Genomic DNA, 19273 nt, shown 5'->3' on the forward strand with positions numbered 1-19273 from the left:
TTCAAGGACAATCAATCAGAAAATCCTCAAGACACGTGAAGCCTCCGGAGAGACTCATTGAGCAAATTTAAGGACTGTTATAGAAGGAAGTAATGTTATCTTATTCTTTCTTCAAGTTCTAGTGTATTGACATATTTCATGTGAACACACAAAGCAAGGTTAAAAAACCTTGATCATGATAATGATAATGTAAGTTCATTAAGTGTTACAGTTAAAATGCAGATTAATACAAAGAAAACATGTTGTTAGTTAAAAGTAAAATACTTTTGTTTTAAGAAAAGGAGATGTAATGATATCAGCAAATAGAGATGGTATTTGCCTGTTCGATTATGATGCCTGAACAGCATGTTTGCATGTATTGATTGCTTGTGCCTGACCAGCAGAGGGCATGTGAGCGAGACAAGCAAGGCAGTTTAGTTTAGTTTCAGTTTCGTTCTAGATGCATCACTAGCATCGTGTCTCTTGTAAATGCTGTATAAAGAGTTGAACAGACTTAGATTAAAAGACATCTTCTTTCATAAATATCTCGTCATTGAACCCACAAAGAAATCAATACAAGCAGTAGATAATGTGCATCTAGATTTTCAAAAAACCTTTGATAAAGTGCCACACAAAAGATTGCTTAGTAAGGTTGTGACTTGGCGGGTAGATCTTAGGTTGGATAGAGAATTAGGTGCATTTACATTGACAGAGGGTAATTATTAACAATAGTAGCTCTGTGTGGGCGCCGGTCACTCGTGGAGTCCTGCATGGATCAGTGATGGAGCTTGTGCTCTTTATCATCTTTATTAATGATTGGATGAAGTCATTGGGAGAATAATCTGCAAATTTGTGGGTGACATGAAGATAGTCAGAGAAATTAAAAGATTAGACAAACAAGTTTGCAAGTGGATCTAGATGCAATGGGGAATGGACCCATATCTGGCAGATATCTTTCAATATAGACGTGCACAGCGTGGTGCATGTGGACAGGTATACACCGTACAAGGTTTCCGACTCAAGGCTGCTGAAAGGGAGAAGGGCCTGGGGGTTGTATTTCATGAATCATTGAAGGTCAATGAGCAGTGTCATGAGGCTGTTGCAAAACAGAAGAGTATTAGGATGTATAGCTAGGACAATTAAATATAAAACTAGAACAATCCTTTCTTAGGCCTAGGTGTTGGTTTGGTTGTTTCTAAAATACTGTGTCCAGTTTTGGTATTCTCACATGTTGGGGGATATCAAGACCCTGGAAAGGGTTTGGAGGAAAGCTAGTCAATTGATACGTAGTTTAAAAGGACCCTGAGCTATCACGACAGTCTTAGAGAACTAGGGTTTTTCACTTTGGAAAAGTGTAGACTTTGAGAAATATAATTGAAGTCTTTAAAATAATGAAGGCATTAGATTCTGTCCGCATAAATAGTTATTTGGGTTAGATAGACATGGGAGAACTAGGGGACATCAGTATAAGGTATGAATGCCTTGAATTAGCTTAGATGGTAGGAAGTACTACTTTTCGCAGAAAATCACTGACCTCTGGAATAGGTCGAGTGTAGATTCACTGCAAGTGTTTAAAACAGCGCTGGAGGAGTTCCTGTGAGTGCAAGACATCTCACATTACAGAAGTTAGGGGGGTTAGCAGGGTCTAGTGCTTTCAATCACCATAGTTTCCTGGAGTTTGCTTAATTGTCTCTAGCTGGAGATGAACTTTCCATATTATTTTGCTATTCCCAGGTGACTATGTGACAGGGGAGTGGGAGGAAAGATGGGATGGGGTTGATGGTGTGTGTAAGCTGTATAGTTAGGATGAGACAGGCTTGATGGACCAGCTGGTCGTTTTCTGTCATTTATCATATGCTCATAACTGCGCTACATAGTTTGCTACGTTCAGCAACAAAGCTTTCACGGTCACTACTTCACCTCCAAATGCTCCTGCTCCCCTCTGTTCCTCCGTCTTCGCACCACCACTCCTTTACTGATACTGATTTACGGTGACTCTACATCAAATTCCTTTTTTTTAAATTACATTACTGGAGATTTTTACTGGGTCTTTGAGGATTGAATTTCTCAACTCTGTCCATTATTCTGTGTAAAACCAGCAGTAAGTGGCATTGTTCCTTAAATCCCATACCATTTTAAAGCTCAGAATATAACAGCAAGATTTTATGCAAAATGCACTAATTAAAGTACTGGGGAGGATAGATTTAGCTGTATGTCAGTTCAATACTGTACTTTGGTAGACTGGGGGGTGATCCTGTGCATTGGTAGCATTAGGGAATGGTCCTGAGATTTGGCACAACTGTGGTTGAGGTCCTGGTGTTTTGACAGTACTGCAGTGGGGCGCTTCTGGATGTCCTTTGATTTGGCATCACTATGGAGGTGGAATGTGGGGTTTGGCAGAACTGGGAGTTCAATGTGAGCGATTCCTGTATGTTAGCAATAAGGGGGCAAGCATGGCATGGGCCTAATAGCACTGATCCCATGTGTGGGAGCGCTGATGAGACTTTCTAAGAGATCTTTGTATATTGAATTTAGTGGTTTGTGATTGGTTCCTGGACATGTATCTATGTCTGTCCATCTTGCTTGTTCTCGCACAGCTATAAACAATGCAAAGATTCTATTTAGTAACATTAACACAGGAGCAGTAATTAGAGATTTCAAATTCAACTGGAGAAAAAAATTGAGACGAGGAAAGACACTATGTGACTCTGACAGCTGTTAGCAATTAGAAAGTTGACATTTTCTAGCTGTCAACACAACAAATGTGAGATAAGTAGAGGCCATTTGCTTCAAAATTCAACTAATTTAAAATGAATTGATTTACATACATACAATGTACAGCACAGCGGAAAAACACCATCTTATGTTCTTATGTTTCTCTAAGCTTAATGAGCTTTCTGAAGTTTACAGAACACAAAACAAAATCTGAAACAGCGGTGTAATCAGAAATCTTTTTTGCCCTAACACAGCCTTCTTACCTGAAGAAATATTTTGAAATTTGTCCTCCAATTTTTCTTCAAATTGGAAAACCTTTGAGCGGAAACTGCTTAAAGCTTAAGAAAAAATATTACACCAATACAGGTGACTGAACTGGGAAATTAGGTACATGTAAAATGCTCAGGCTTGCAATTCAAATTCAGATCATAACATCGCAGTTCCACGCAAAAACATCAAATTCAAACTTTTGAGACAGGATTTAAGTAAAAACTTTAATGAAGACATTAAAAGACACAAAAGACAATTGAATTGATAAATTTAATCATGTTATTGTGAAATATGTAATTTTAAATTTAAAAAAAATTTAAACCCTTATTTTGGACATTTGAAATTTCAGTTACTGAGAAAAAATAATAGATTAAAAATATTTGTAGAAAGCATTTTGAACAACTTGAGGAAATCCAATTACTATATTGTGCAACCACAGCACAAAACCATTATAGATGTGGACGCAAGAATTTATAATGGTAAAAAAGTTGACACAAAAAGTGTGACAAAATGTGATAATAGGTAGGCGGGTTGTGTAGAAAGGAAGTGCACGCAGATGTAACATTTTTAATAAAGTGTATAGATAGATATAAATCCCACTCTACTCATTATTTAAGGAGAATACACATCAGAAACTGGTCATTTATACAGGTTCCGTCAATTGTCTTGCCTCAGTCATAACTTACAGGTGATTTAATATGAACCACGAGTCCCTAGTGTGTATTCAGCCTATATTAAGCAAATGCATACATAACAGTATGCAGCTGCCCCTGAGGATTGCATTTAATACACAAAGATTGTTGTACCACATTTTAAATTTATTTAGCACACTTTAGCTCTCATATTTAGAAAAACACAACCACAATGTTGTAATACATTTCCACTCACCAAGATATAGTCATAAGGTTGTGGGTTTAAGTCTCACTCCAGAGACTTGAGCACAAAAAAAATCTGGGTTGACACTCCAGTGCAGTACTGAGGGAGTGTTGCACTGTCAGAGGTGCCGTTTTTTGGATGAGACGTTAATCTGAGGCCCCGTCTGCTCTCTCAGGTGGACATAAAAGATCCTATGTCACTATTTCGACGAGGAGCAGGGGAATTATCCCCGGTGTCCTAGCCAATATTTATCCCTCAATCAACATCACTAAAAAAAAGATTATCTGGTCATTATCACATTGCTGTTTGTGGGAGCTTGTTGTGCACAAATTGGCTGCCGCGTTTCCTACATTACAACAGTGACTACACTTCAAAAAAGTACTTATTTGGCTGTAAAGTGCTTTGGGACATCCAGTGGTCGTGAAAGGTGCTATATAAATGCAAGTCTTTCTTTTTTATTGGTCCTGTGATGCAATTATGAAAAGCAAAATAGTCTCAGCATAATTCCTGAGCCGAGACAAAAGTACTTAAACGAGCACACTTTTACATGGAAGAGGGGGCAAAAAGTTGTTCTTAAAAAAATAAAAAATAAAAAATAAAAAAATCCAATTGCACATGCCTGTGAACTACAGATATACCTGCCCATTTTATATCCAACTGAACCCGTTCTAAACAATTAAATCACATCTAATGGAAATGACAAATTTTAGCTGCTAAATTCCTCAAAATCAAAATGAATGAATATGGGCACATTTTGGAGTGAAATAAAATTATTTATTGTATTATAAGAAATACTGCCTCACACAGAGTGCATTATATAAAAGTACAAAAGGTATACAGATCACTACTGAAAATTTCAGTGCGGCTGTAGTCAGGCAACATATTAACTCGAGGAGGATTAACTATTTTACAAAGCTTTGATCGGTGATCTGTGGAGTAATACACATTAAGCATGTCTGCCAGTTAAGGTGCTTAATCTTTCAATTCCACTGGTGTTTCTTTCACTACTGTTTTCAATCAGTAGACCTTACTTTAATCACGACTTCTGTTGATTGTCAAGACATTCACGGAGCTTGTCTTCTGTCAATGTAAGTCGCTGTTCAAGGATCGTCACAGTCTGAAGAGTAAAATTAAAAGAAAAAGTGCTGTTCATCAGAGATGAAGCACAAATAGCCTCTTCATATTATAGCTGTTAGGGTCTAGTGATACTACTTCCTGTCATACATAAACACTTCAGAGATGAAAGGGACAGACACGCGTAAAACAGCAATGAATTTACAGGACAGGAGCAATCACAATTAAAATTATACATTCTTTTATTGAGAGGCCGAAGAACAGCACATCATCTTTCTTACAATTCCTTTGATTTTATATCAGTTACACAATAAAAGGGCTTCATGCATACCATCCATACTCAAATAGCACATACAGAAAAAACATTGGTTCAAATCTCTTGTCTGCTTCCTCATTTTTTTTTTTACTGCCTCCTCCAATATAACCAAAGGCTAGGAAGACAATAGTATTGCTGCTCTCTTTCTGCCTGAAGTTCAGATACCATAACTCTAAACTTTCTTTAATTTATGAGCTCCAACATCTGGTACAGTGAGATACTACTAAATGGATCACAGAAAAGCAGTTTCCTTGACAGTCCCTTGAGGTTGGGGCCCATATAGGACAAAAACATTCATATTACAGGATACAAGAGGCTTCTATTTCCTAAAATCAATGTACTGTAACCTTTATTCCATACCATTCTAGCTACAGTACAATAAAATCCCGATTATTAACCACTTTGTAAGAAAATGAAATCTTAGGAATGTTGATAATACAAAAGTCACAATAAATAATTGTTTCCACTAGTTTAATTGACAGTCAATTTTATTGATATGTAACTAATCTGAATGAGTAGTTTTAGAAAAGTATAAGGCTGGGCCATTAATATGTAAATTAAAATAAGACTGGTTCCATTTAAGATATTCATATCAGATAGTTTAAAATCTTCACTTGGAGAAAATGGCAACTTAAAAGTAGAGGTAGACGAGGTGTCCACAAAGTCTTTTGGAGAATGCTATATGCAATTTCCCGTGAAGTGCCAAGCAATTAAAATGAATAAAGTACATCTAAATTCAATTAAACATGTTAACTATCCCAATTTCTTCTATTGAGTATTTAATTTTTATCCCTTACTTTCTTTTTAGCAGAGGATACACAGCAAGATGGTATGCAAGATGTACCAGTTAGCAATAGTTAGCTGGTATTTAGCAGTACTGGTGCAGGGGGAGGTGTGGAATCATTTGACCTGAAATTGCTGCAATGGGTTTGGTGGCAAACAATGTTAATTGGACTTTAATGCTCACCATTGACATCGCACGATATTTGCACCGCAAATTGCTGGAACGTCGATCAATAACAGCACAGCAATGTCAATGTCCCGCATCTGGGACTTCATGAATGCCGTGCCCAATGGCTTACATGCCTTGACCAATGAAAGAAAAGGACAGAGACAGAAACAGAGCGAAAGGCGGAGAAGTAAATGGGGTGAATTAGAGTCAAATGAAATATAGACAGGAAGAGGAATAAAGACAGGGTAAGAAAGAGTGGATTAAGACAGAGGAGAGTGGATTCACCTAGAATGGTCATTTTACATAAATGTATCTGAATAGCACTCCAACTCAGAAAATAGTTCCACATGAGTGAGATGAAAAAATGAATTCACAGCCCAAATAAAATTAGCACATATCACTTTAAGGCACATCCCAAAAATATGGCCTGGCATTGATATGTGAAAATAAAATTTCACACTCAGACAGACAAGATGATGTTGAATCAGTGAATGAAAAACATCTACAATGCTTCTTAAAATAAGCAAATTATAATGAAAATTTTAAAAGATGGCAGTAGCTCACATGGTTAAAGCAGTTAGTAGCGGAGTCCTGGAGATCAGGAAGATCCCTGGTTCGATGCACAATCAGTTCTGAGTTACCTCATCATCTAGGCCGGCAGTAAGGCCACAACTGGCCTCAGTATCTCTGGTGTTAGGGAGGGGGGGAAAAGGCGGGGATTGCTGCTTCTGAATGTGGACAGAATAGAGCAGAGCTGTGATGTTGCTCCTCTCGGAGGTCTGACTGTCACTGGCTTGGCTCACACCTGTAGAATGATCACTTTGGCTAGGCATTGTATCCTAGCTAAGGCTCAATACCTTCAGGACATGGGCGAGGAAATGAATAGAAACATAGAAAATAGGAGCAGGAGTAGGCCATTCGGCCCCTCGAGCCTGCTCCGCCATTCAATTAGATCATGGCTGATCATCCAAATTCAGTACCCTGTTCCTGCCTTCTCCCCATATCCCTTGATCCCTTTAGCCTTAAGAAATATATCCAACTCCTTCTTGAATATATTTAATGAATTGGCCTCAACTGCCTTCTGTGGTAGAGAATTCCACAGGTTCACCACTCTCTGGGTGAAGAAATTCCTCCTCATCTCAGTCCTAAATGGCTTACCCCTTATCCTTAGACTATGACCCCTAGTTCTGGACTCCCCGGCCATCGGGAACATCCTTCCTGCATCTAGTCTGTCCAGGCCTGACAGAATTTTATAGGTTTCGATGAGATCCCCTCTCAATCTTCTAAACTCCAGTGAGTACAAGCCCAATTGACCCAATCTCTCCTCGTATGTCATTCCTGGCATCCCAGGTATTAGCCTGGTGAATCTTCGCTGCACTCCTTCCATGGCAAGAACATCCTTCCTCAGATAAGGCGACCAAAACTGCACACAATACTCAAGATGTGGTCTCACCAAGGCCCTGTACAACTGCAGCAAGACATCCTTGTTCCTGTACTCGAACCCTCTTGCTACGAAGGCCAACATACCATTTGCCTTCTTAACCGCCTGCTGCACCTGCATGCTTACCTTCAGCGACTGGTGCACAAGGACACCCAGGTCTCTTTGCACTTCCCCTTCTCCCAATCTATTGCCATTCAAATAATAATCTGCCTTCCTGTTTTTGCCACCAAAGTGGATAACCTCACATTTATCCACATTATAGTGCATTTGCCATGTTTCTGCCCAATCACCCAACCTGTCCAAATCGTACTGGAGTTTCACAACATCCTCCTCACAGCATACCCTCCCACCCAGCTTTGTGTCATCTGCAAATTTGGAGATACTACATCCAATTCCCTCGTCCAGATCATCATTAATATATATTGTGAACAGCTGGGGTCCTAGGACCGATCCTTGCGGTACCCCACTAGTCACTGCCTGCCACTCGGAAAACGACCCGTGTATTCCAACTCTTTGCTTTCTATCTGCCAACCAGTTCTCTATCCAAGTCAATACCTTGCCCCCAATCCCATGTGCCTTAATTTTACAAGCTAATCTCTTATGCGGGACCTTATCGAAAGCCTTCTGAAAGTCCAAATACACCACATCCACTGGTTCTCCCTTATCTATTTTACCAGTTACATCCTGAATAAGTGGCATAAAAAGCTGAGGGGGGGGGGGGGGGAGTAAAGTTTTCTGCAAGGGAACCAATTAGCATTTCCTATACGGTGTTCCTTCAGAAATCTAAGTAGTGGATCACAGATGAATTAACTTCCCAAATTTACTTGAGCTAAATACAGTACATACAATGCAGAAGAAATATACACACAGGTAAAAGATTGATTAGATACCTTCCTGCATAATGCGAAGAAAAAATTACTAATGGAATTTGAATGAGAAAGCTGAACTAGAGATGAATAGCAGCAGCAAGCAACACATGCACATGCTCGGTTAACAAAAGATCAAGCCTGAATAGGTGCACAGCAGTATGTAAAGTCTGAACTGCTGTGCCATTTTTCTCAACTAGGCCAGTAGGGAAAATGATAATCCAAAGAGCACGTGCAGAACAGACTTAAATAGAGATAGAATTACATCAGTTCATTGTAACCCAAAAATATTTATGCAATCAGAAAGGTTTGTGGAATAAAAGACCGTGAAAGTTAATAGTAAAATTAACACCGTAAAACGAACATGAGAAAGGTATTATGGTAATTTCATATTCTGGAAAAACTTACATAAATGGCATAGGATGTCCTAACCTTTTGGCTACCACATGTTCACAGAGCTAAGATCAGAGCTCATCATGTGACTATGGGGGTGGGAGAACAATAGATCATTGGCGCAAATATGCATCCATTACTCTACAGTTCAACAAACTAGTGCTTCAACACACCATGCCACCCAGGTAATTGTACATCTTTTGAAATTGATTAGGATAATAGGGAAGTATTTTGAATCATATTGCTTATGTCCTTATGTGTCCCACAGCCTTAATTTTATGAGGGACAAAATATAAGGGAACAAAATCAACTGCTCAAATAAAACTTCTTCCAAAGAGCTCCTTTGTTGAGAGCTCCTGACCAATATTCCATTGAACCAGATGGGAAGCAGATGAGCTCTGCACGGTGCACATACCTCATAGTTACGTTGTGTGCAAAGCAATTAATGTACTCTTTTTAATTTTAAATCCATCACTGATTCATTGTCCGAGCAGAAAATCAACAGGAAACAGAGTATCATTTTACAACGCCCTTCACGAGGAAAATAAGCCTCATAGCTTGTTTACTGTGTTGCTGCAGCCAGCAGCTGTTTTCAGTAGCACAGCAATAAAATAAATGAAGTGAGCTGCTGGCTTGAGTATTCAAGATCCATTAAAAGAGGTGGTTTCTGCAGGTATCGCCCAAGGTAGTGCCACCTCGACAGGAATATAATTCCACAGGCTCTTGCTGTTGGAGGCATAGAGCCAGTGTGACTCAGTCGATAGTATAAGAACATAAGTAGGAGGAGTAGGCCATACGGCCCCTTGAACCTGCTCCGCCATTCAATACAATCTTGGCTGATCTTCTACCTCAACTTCACTTTCCCGCCCTATCACCCTATCCCTCGATTCCTTTAGTGATCAAAAACAGCAAGCATGCTTGCCTTTGGGTCCAAGTTGCATTATAGGACTTGACCACACGATGTAGACTGACACTTCAGTGCAGCACTGAAGCAATGCTGCATTACCAGCATGTCGCTTTATGAACGAGACATTAAACTGAGGCAAAAGTCCCATAGCACTATCTGAAGAAGAGTAGGGTGTTCATTCTGCAACCATCATTAAAACAAATTAAGTGGCAATTTATCTAATTTGCTGGGGCCTTGCTGTGCACAAATTGGCTACCGCATTTCCCTGTAACAAGAGTGGCTGGGTTTCAAAAGTAATTCATTAGCTGTAAAGTGCTCTTGAATGACTTGAGGATGTGAAAGGTGCTATAGAAATGCAATTTATTTTTCTTTTATAGACAGCCAAGGACTGAATGGCTTAGCCCACCAAGACAGTTTTGCACACTACCCTGTATGTACATTCCCCAGCCAGTAGCAGCCAGAAACAAAGCTAATAGTGACTTAAAAATAACAATGCTTCGCAAGCATAGTTGTTTTTCTCAATGATTTCGAATTTGGCCCACTATATAAACGGAGTGGTTTCCACATCACCAGGACAATAAGGGACCATTATAAATGCAATATTAGCTGCACTGTAATAACAGAACTCAAGAGGATTAATGCAATCTTATATAAGGTAACTGAATGAAAGGATGCAGACAGAATATTAAATGTTATTTAGAAAATAGTTTTCAAAGCAATTCCAGACAGGTACATTTTCAGATCAAAGTGATGTACTGCAGATAAAGCTATAAGCAAAAAATTGAATTATTTTTAGGTAGAAAAAATTCTCCTGTTCCTAGAATGCTCATCTTTTTAAAGTGTCAGCAATCAACAAGCTTCACCCATCTTCTCCATACAGCTATGCCCTTTGCCTTATAGTTTTACTGGTAATCATGAATGACCCAGATTAACAAGGGGAACCACTTTAGGTTCCTTTGAAAGTGTGACAGCAACACTGGAGAACCAGACTGCTAGGTCAGAGGGCAACAGTCAAAGCAAATGGTTGAGAGAGAGGATGGAATGTCAATAAATTGTCCAGTATGCCTGGAAGCTTTCTTTTCTGTTAGACTTGTGCTATTTACCACATGCCACGAGAGAAACACAGCGGTTTACAAACCTACTTCCTCCAGCAATATAAACCATATGTCTTCTCTCTCAGGTAGACAAAATGGTGGCTTTCAAGCCAAATATTAGAAACACATGGAAATAAATGGATTCCTGAGTTTACAAAGGTTTTTCACATAGGATATGGCTATCTGATTTCAGAAAGATTTCTCTTAACTTGTTTCAATCAGGAGATGTAACCTCTGAAAACAGATTCTGTACCATGACATCCTATTTGAAGATCATCTTTAAACAACAACAGCTAACATTACATGCTTTTTAAAATCCTCACTAGAACATTTAAAGATTATAATATAGTACATGTTTCTTTAAATTTGAGAGCTGTACCTGAAATAATAGATTTTAACTTGGATAATTCATTTTAATGAGAGAATGGAACTCTTTAGGATTATAATACATGATTACAATGGGCCAAAATTTGTGGTCGGAGGCGTACCTCCGGAGTATGCCTCCGAACCTACCTGCTGGCTCCCGGGCTTCGGGTCCTGGGCCTGCAGGCGTATGCCTGCGTAAAGGCCCACGGATCCCAGGGGTGCAGGTGGTGCGGAAGCATCCCTAGGATAACGCGGGCCACGTCCTCCAATCAGAAAGGTGGATTCCTATTATGCTTTTACGAACGGAATCCCCATAAACATATGAGGAATCCCCAAATAAATTAATAATTTACACAAATTAAATAAAAATAATTGTTCCCACTTTCAAAATTAATTAAAAGTCCCTTTAATGAAGCATTTAAAATAAAAATTACATTTTTTGAAAAATAATTTTAAACATTTTAATCCGGGCCAAAATTTACATAAACTAATTTTAAGTGTTTGCATATGTTTTTTATTTTTAAGATTTTAATTTAACATTTATATTAACCCTTACGTTGGTGAAAGCAGGCCTGCTTTTACCAGGCGTAAGGGTTTCGTGGGCATTTGCTGGGCAGTAGTTGGGCAAATAGCCCAAATCTGTGCCAGCGAAAGTGTTTTTGGGCCGCGCGTGTGGAAACCTGGAATTTGTGGGGCCTTTTACAAGGCTTACGATGGCGTACGCTGTGCACACACCGTCACAGAGACCATGATTTCAGGGCCAACGTGTTTCTTTAAAGTTGTGTGCTGTATATGTAATTACATTTAATTTAAAGTCAGCTCATTTTAACAAGGGGATGGGTTATTTTAAAAAAAACAAGAGCCATTTATATTATGAAACCTGTGCAAAATTTCCAAATTCAGTAATATTGTAATTATAAGCTTTAAAACAGCATGCATCCATAGTTTGTAACTACATCGGCACTTTTGAGTGCATTTCCTTCAGGACATTCTTACTGTTTTTTTTATTTCCATATAAGCTTTTCTTTAGAGGGCGAGAGTGGGTTCCTATAAGTATTTCTCAAACTGTTAGTAAATATACATACTGAAAAATTTGGGACGCTTATTCAGGTTGCTTCTCTTTGTTTTCCAGTAAGATTAAGGGAGGGAAACTAAAATTTCTAATGCATAACGTTAAATTACCGACTGTAGGTAGGATATTCCTGATTCTCTGAATAAAGTTCAACTTCCACAAACAAATCCGCAAGGTAAATCACCTACTGACACCTGTAACATTGACCAGTTCAGGCAGTGCAGTGATAGAAAGAAGCTGGATTACAAAAAAACAAATAACTGGTTCAAATAATAGATAAAGCGCGAAGTGAAGGCTTGAACACAGGTAGTTTATTACTTATATACATAAGTTGATCCTTCTCAATATACTATCACACTTGCAATAAATTAACACTGCACAATTTATGTGGCACTCTAACCCAAACTTACAACTAACTGGCTGAGTCATATTGCAAAAAATAGCTAAGATATAAAACAGTCATCTTTCTGCTGAACACGCCTTTCTTTCTTCCTCTGTGGGTTGCCTTGGTTAGGTTACCTTCACTACTAGCCTTAAGTAATAAGGAGAGACACTATTTTGCAGAGACAAAGAATGATGAGCCTAAAAAACTCCAGAAATCCTCTGGATGCTTGAAGGGGGTACAGTAGTTCCTATGACAACTTCTGTGGAGGATAGGCTCGTCAACTCTGGTTGGACGTACTCCCGGGATCATGTGACATTTGGTCATGTGATGTTTGACACTCACCCACTGTTTGCAATTGTTATTGCATTTAACTTAGATGGAGGTCTCAGTATCACCAAGGGTCAAATAAAATATTTCACTCTGTTTTGTTTTGTAGAATACAAAAAGATTTCAGTGAAATGAATTATGACATCATTTATAAATCAAAGTCTGGGTAACTCATTTCCTGAGCTGTTTTTGGGTTACTGCTAAACATTTTTTCCTCTACCAAGAAAGAACCTTCCACTGTTCCAAATCATTTTACAATCAGATTCCCTGTGTTTCACCCACATTCCCTGTTTTTCCTTCACATTCCCTATCTTTCTGCTCACATTCTCTAAATTTTCCATCACTTCTCACTATTACCATCCTTTTGCCTTTGTCTGTTATCTTGGCCCTGCCCCTTTCCCTTCCTGTTAATTAACTGCCCCCACGTTACTGATCTGGTACAATTCTCTTTTCACAATTCCACGATCTCACAACGGGCATTAAAACGTTAATGGCTCATCCACTGCTCTACGGACATGGTGAGGATATCTATCTTATCTCCCCTCAGTTCTGAAAACTGTTTGACTAGGAGGGCCTGTTCATGTCATGTACTTGGGATGGCTTTCCCCCAATCCCCTGTACATAAGGCCTCATTCTGGGCTGTGCTCTTGGTTCTTTTATCAGATACCAAGAGCACTGAAATTCACAGATTAACAATAAACACTACCAAGCCCTATCAGTACAGCAAGGCTCCCCGCCAAGAAATAATATAATACGATGGATCCAATTTGCCAATCAGTTTATCTGAAGTCTTTTTCCCAAATAAAACAAACTGTCTGAATTAGGAACAAACCTGCCAAAAAGCTAATGCTCAGTGTTTGTTACTAAATTATACTTTTATTTTCAGTGGTAGAATTGTCAGATTGCAGATAAAAGGGTTTGGTAGCCTAGTTGTTGTGAGTTCAAGTTTCACCATGGCAAGTTTCAAAATTTAATTCAATAAATCTGGTAATTTCTGGGCTTGCACCAGAAAATGAACCATGGAAGCTGCAGATTGTTGTAAAAACCCAACTGATTCATTAATGTCCTTCAGGGAAGGAAATATGCCACCCCTACCCAGTCTGGCCTACATGTAACTCCACACGATGTGGGTTACTCTTAGTGCCCTCAGGGCAACTGCCTTGCCAGTGTCCCAAGAATAAATTTTATAAAGATAAAACTTCAGCAGCATAACACTCTGAGATAAACAATTTTAGCCAATAAAAACAAACAAGGTCCAAGAACTGCTCTGACCATCTGTCAAGATAAAATGGAGCACCATCAATACACACATTCAATGAATCCTTTGGGCCAAAACGAGGGCAGCATGAGCACTAACGAGATCTCCAAAACAAATGTTCTGCTGGTCCATATTGGTGCAACTGAAAATCTGTGAATATTTGACTAGAAGATACCTACAGCAAGTCAAAAATAGCGTTCTTACTGGCACGAAAGTGGTGAGGCAACTGCACCCTTAACTCCGACACAATCATCAAATGATAGAAGTGATCAGTCCAAAGTGTACTCAACACTGCCTGAAGCAGTTCCTGGAAAGGGAACCCTCTCACTCCTCTTCAGTGAAGAATGGCAAGTTTGCCTGAAAATTTATGGAAACTGCCACTGGCTTTAGGCAACCTGGCTGCAACCCACAAGGCTGGATTTTGCCACAGGGGGCGGGCCAGGTGCGTGTCAGGTGGTTGGCGGCTCCCAACCCCGCCTCCGATGTGATTCGGGACAATTGGCTGATTTTCCCCTAATTGGGCACTTGACTTCCAGCGTGTGGGAACCCCTGGCCCAATGAGTATTTTGGTGCAGAAACTTGCCTCTGATGATGTCACCTATGTAGCTGGATTTAAGGCCTGCAAGCAGTCTTGGTTCCTTTTCAGCCTTTCAATGTTATCATCATACTTCTGAGGGATTCCTACTGCAACTATGTCCAGCGCCAGACCAAATTGTGCACCCTGATTCGATGAGGCCTCCCTCCAAGCTCTGGTGGAGGGAGCAAGAGCAAATAAGGAAGTGCTATTTCCTTCTTCAGGAAAAAGCCTTCCCAACAGACCAAAGCTGTGTGGCTGCAAGTGGCACAGGAGGTGAATGCTATCTCAATGTCCACCAGAACCTGGCTGCAGTGCAGAAAGAGGTTTCGTGACCATCTCCGCACAGGAAAAGTGAGTATTACATCCCCAACACCCTCAATCTGATCCCCATCGCCTCTCATCACCAGCACTCTGCTTTGTCAACCTCCTCCTCCACATCCCACTTCACCCTTACATCCCTGCACACTTAACCATTCCCTCTCTCTATGTTCACATTCACTTAACCATTCGACTATACAGGCCTCACACTCCCTATCACTGTGATGCTATGACAACAACTTACAACACACAGGGAGGGCCCCTTGGTCTTGGGACCTCACTCCATCTTTGTGTCCTTCTAGGCATCTATGCTATGGATTCTCTGCACTCACTCCTTCATTCTCACTCAACTCCACTTGTGTCCCTCATTGCAGGAAAAGAGAGCCCACAATAAGAGGGAAAGGGCGAAGACAGGAGGAGGGCCACCCTCAATAGCCCAGCTCACCACTTTGGAGGAGGCGGCCCTGGAGATCGTGGGAGTCGAGGAGGACTTGCATGTGGGGGACGGACAGACGGGCGCATCACAGCAAGCTGGTGACCGAATAGTTTTTCATCTCTGTCACTGACATTGCATGAGTGACTGATCTTGATTCTAATGCTCTAACAGATTGGCTAATGATCATCTGCACAAGTCAATGTGCATGCAATGTTTATCTCACATTCCTAACTCTTTCCTTTACTCCCCCACAGGACCATCGACAACCCCCCTCCCCACTGTCCAGGAGAAACAGCCTGAGCCACCACAATCCTCAGAGGAAGCGGCAACCTTCGAGGGCACAGCGTTAGCAGAATTAAGCGCACCCAGCACCAGCGCAGACACTCACACCTCGGTGGGACCTTTGCGAGATATAGTAGTGTTGTCACCGGGTGTATCACCGATCACAAGTGAGCATCAGCAGATGGTGGAGACAGGGACAGCAGTGGATAGTCCTCGTCGGAGGGCGCAGGAGTCTCCCAACTCTGCTCAGCTGCATGTCGACCCTGTGCCTCCGGGTCCATCCAGAAGGAGAGCGGTGCTGGAACTCTAGGAACAGGTGCAGGAGTCTCTGGCAGGTTTTGTCTCCAGGGTCGCTGCGAGTGTGGAGCGAATGGAGGAGTCCATCGCTAACATGAGCAGAGCCTTTGTGGAGGCATTGACGCATGAACGCATCACCACGGAAAGGATGGCAACCTCTGTGGAAAGGATGGCTACCTCCGTGGTAAGGCTGGCTACCGTAGAAGAGAGGATGGCTATGGCCATGGAGGAGCAAAGTCGCCAGGGTCTTGAAAACATGGTCATCATTCAGAATAGACTGACATGTCTTGAGGAGCGATGGTCAGCTACTGAACAGAGAAACCAGAGCTTCATGGAAGTCCTCTGGAGTAGGACTTCCAGTGCAGAAACGGGTCCTCATGGCCCCCCTGAAGTGCAGTAAGGTGCTGTCAAGCCACTTGCTAGCTCTGAAGTGGGGCTGACCCATGAGAGGAATGTTAGTGGCAGACAACCAGGAAGTGGGGGCTCCTTTCCAAGCGTTCACACTCCCATGCCACTGCAGAGCCCTCGGTCAGAGCCCTACCAGAGTCCTCACTCAACTGAGATCAGTGTCTTAGCCCCTGCACAGCTACAGGAGCAGCAGACTGTTGACGAGCCCTCACAGGCTCGCAACCCCAGAGGACGCCCGCCAAAGGTGTCGAGGCAGGAGCAGCAACAAAGTGAGAAAGGGGCCTCCACATCTGCTGAAGCCACAGGGGAACCACCAAGTAGGAGCTAGTGCAAGAGGAAGATAAAGCACAAGTAGTCACAAGGGTAGTCACTTGGGTGTTGTGTTGTGTTTATTTTTGAAAAGCCATCCATGCCTTTATGTGATTAAATAACTTGATGGCAAACTGTTGATGTTGTGGGATGTGTCATTTTGCCAATGGGACTTCCACATTGAGGGCTTCGGGTGACTTGGAATTGTAAGTATGGTGGTCAGAGTGATAGGAAGCCGCAGGTTCTTGTCCATTGTCAATGGTCTGGTAAGAAGGTGCGAGGCAAATGTCTTTGTTTGGGCAGGCTAGGCAAATCTGGCCAGGATGAGTGCGTCCCTGGACTCCCGGGCAGCAATGTGCTCGTGTGCTGCTGGCGCTGGTTGATGCGCCTCCGCAAGCTGCTCGCTGTCGCTCTCCTCCCCCTCCTCCTCTGAGGAGGCTATGCACTGAGCCACTTGTTCCTCAGACAGCTGCAAGCCACGATGCAGTGCCATGTTGTGAAGTGCACAGCAGGCCATGACAATTCTGGAGACCCTGGCTGCTGAGTACTGCAGGGCTCCACCTGATCTGTCAAGGTTTCTGAATCGCATCTTCAGCAAGCCGATGGTTTGCTCGATTAAGGATCTGGTGGAAATGTGGCTGTAGTTGTAGCGCTTCTCAGCTTTGTTGGATCGGCTCCTGAACGGAGTCATTAGCTACGTCTTCAGGGGATAACCCTCGTCTCCAAGTAGCCATCCGCAAAGTTGGTCTGGCTGACTGAAGAGCGGAGGCACACTAGACTGCCGCAGGATGAAGGAGTCATGGCAACTGCCAGGGTACATGGCGGAAACATGCAAAATCTCCTTCTTGTGGTTACACACCAGCTGCACGTTGAGGGAGTGGAAGCCCTTGCGGTTGACAAAAATACCTGTATTGTGATGGGGTGCCTTAAGGGCCATATGTGTGCAGTCAACGATGCCCTGCACCCTTGAAAAGCCTGCCAGATAAGCAAACCCAACCGCACGCGCCCTCACACTTGCTTGATCCTTGGAGAAGTTGATGTAATTGTGCGCCTTGGCAAAGAGGCCATCGGTTACCTGCGTGATGCAAGTGTGTGCGGCCGCCTGGGAGATGCCGCTGATTTCTGCTGTTGATCCCTGGTATGATCCTGAAGCAAAAAGGTTGAGTGCGGTGGTGACTTTGACAGACATTGGTAAGGGGTGTCCACCTACAGTTCTGGGCTCCAGGTCTTGCATTGTGCCGATGTCACCCACTACCTCTCGCGCAAGTCTGAGCCTCCTTGGGCACTGCTGCTCAGTCATGTTGAGGTAGCTGATCCTCTGCCTGTAGACCCTGTTTTGGGGGTATCTCCTGCGGCGACATGCTTCCATGCGCTGGCGCCTTCTGGCCTGTGCAGCTTCAGGTGGGTGAGCAGCAGGTTAGCGCTCCTGTTGTTGATCCTGCTGCTGCCGCAGCTGGTCTTCATACGAATCTGAGGTCAAGGAGGAAAGGAAATAAACGGTTCCCATGCTTCTGGTATATACCTCAGTTGAGGAAGCGCTCAGTCAAGGTGGGGAGAGGGGTTTCCCGGGAGGTCACACTGGAGATGGATCTCAGCTTCAAAACTTCCACAATGAGTAGGCCTGCTAAAAGTTCTCCCAGACCTGAGAAAACAAAGTTCTGCCACCTGCAAATGATTATTGTTGAAAAATTCTTTTTAATGGTGGAGCTGCAGCTGCTAGTAAGCCATCCACTTGTGAGCCCGCCAGGATTAGCTGGCGTGTTCCAGAGGAGACGTGTAGCACGGGGGAAATGTGTTAAACTTAGAAAGGCCTCTCAAAATGCCAGTAAAGAGACAATTAAGTGCTTTTTAAGGGCCTTAAGAGCCTATCTTGGAGGCAGGATGGAAACGGGGTCTGAAAGTCCGATTTTGGGAAAATTGCTCGGAGGCAGGCTGAAGGCGGGATCGCATCCGCCCGCCAGTTTCTGCTAATTTAACACCTCACATGCCTCTAAACCCGCCTCCTCGGGCCTGGCAAAATCGAGCCCACAAAGTATCCCAAGTATGGTCTGTTAAAGCCAAGGAAGCCCCCCCCCCCAGATCAACCAGTTGGAATGTTCATAAAACGACTGAATCAAAAGTCAAACTTACTTCACTAGAAGACATTGGCAGCACACTGGAAAAGGTCTGGAGGTTTGACTTACAAAAACGATATAATTACACAAGGACACAGCACAGGGGCTGTTTACAAGTTTAAAATCTAATTCTCTGCAGATGAGGCCTGGTCATAGAAGAATGTGCGTTGATGAGTATAACTTAGTTTGAAATGGGTTTGTATGTTTATATTTTCTAAAATCTACTTCCAAAAACGTTATT

At 42.1% G+C, this 19273-nt stretch overlaps 1 protein-coding gene across 3 annotated transcripts in view; it reads right to left on the reverse strand.

Annotated features, from left to right (window-relative positions):
* Positions 1 to 3156: 3156 nt before the first annotated feature.
* poc1a (POC1 centriolar protein A) overlaps positions 3157 to 19273 on the reverse strand; it is a 196177-nt gene continuing 180060 nt past the window's right edge. Inside the window, exon 11 of one of the 3 annotated variants that reach the window (XM_086001787.1) lies at positions 3157 to 4957. In XM_086001787.1, the coding sequence (XP_085857913.1) occupies positions 4877 to 4957 (81 nt within the window). In that variant the 3' untranslated portion in view covers positions 3157 to 4876. The remainder of the gene's footprint in view (positions 4958 to 19273) is intronic. The other 2 variants (XM_086001785.1, XM_086001786.1) reach the window with 2 other exon arrangements.

This window comes from Somniosus microcephalus, chromosome 11 (genome assembly GCF_052327205.1).
Source record: "Somniosus microcephalus isolate GS21.2 chromosome 11, FLI_Smic_1.0, whole genome shotgun sequence".
Classification (NCBI taxonomy): Eukaryota; Metazoa; Chordata; class Chondrichthyes; order Squaliformes; family Somniosidae; genus Somniosus; species Somniosus microcephalus.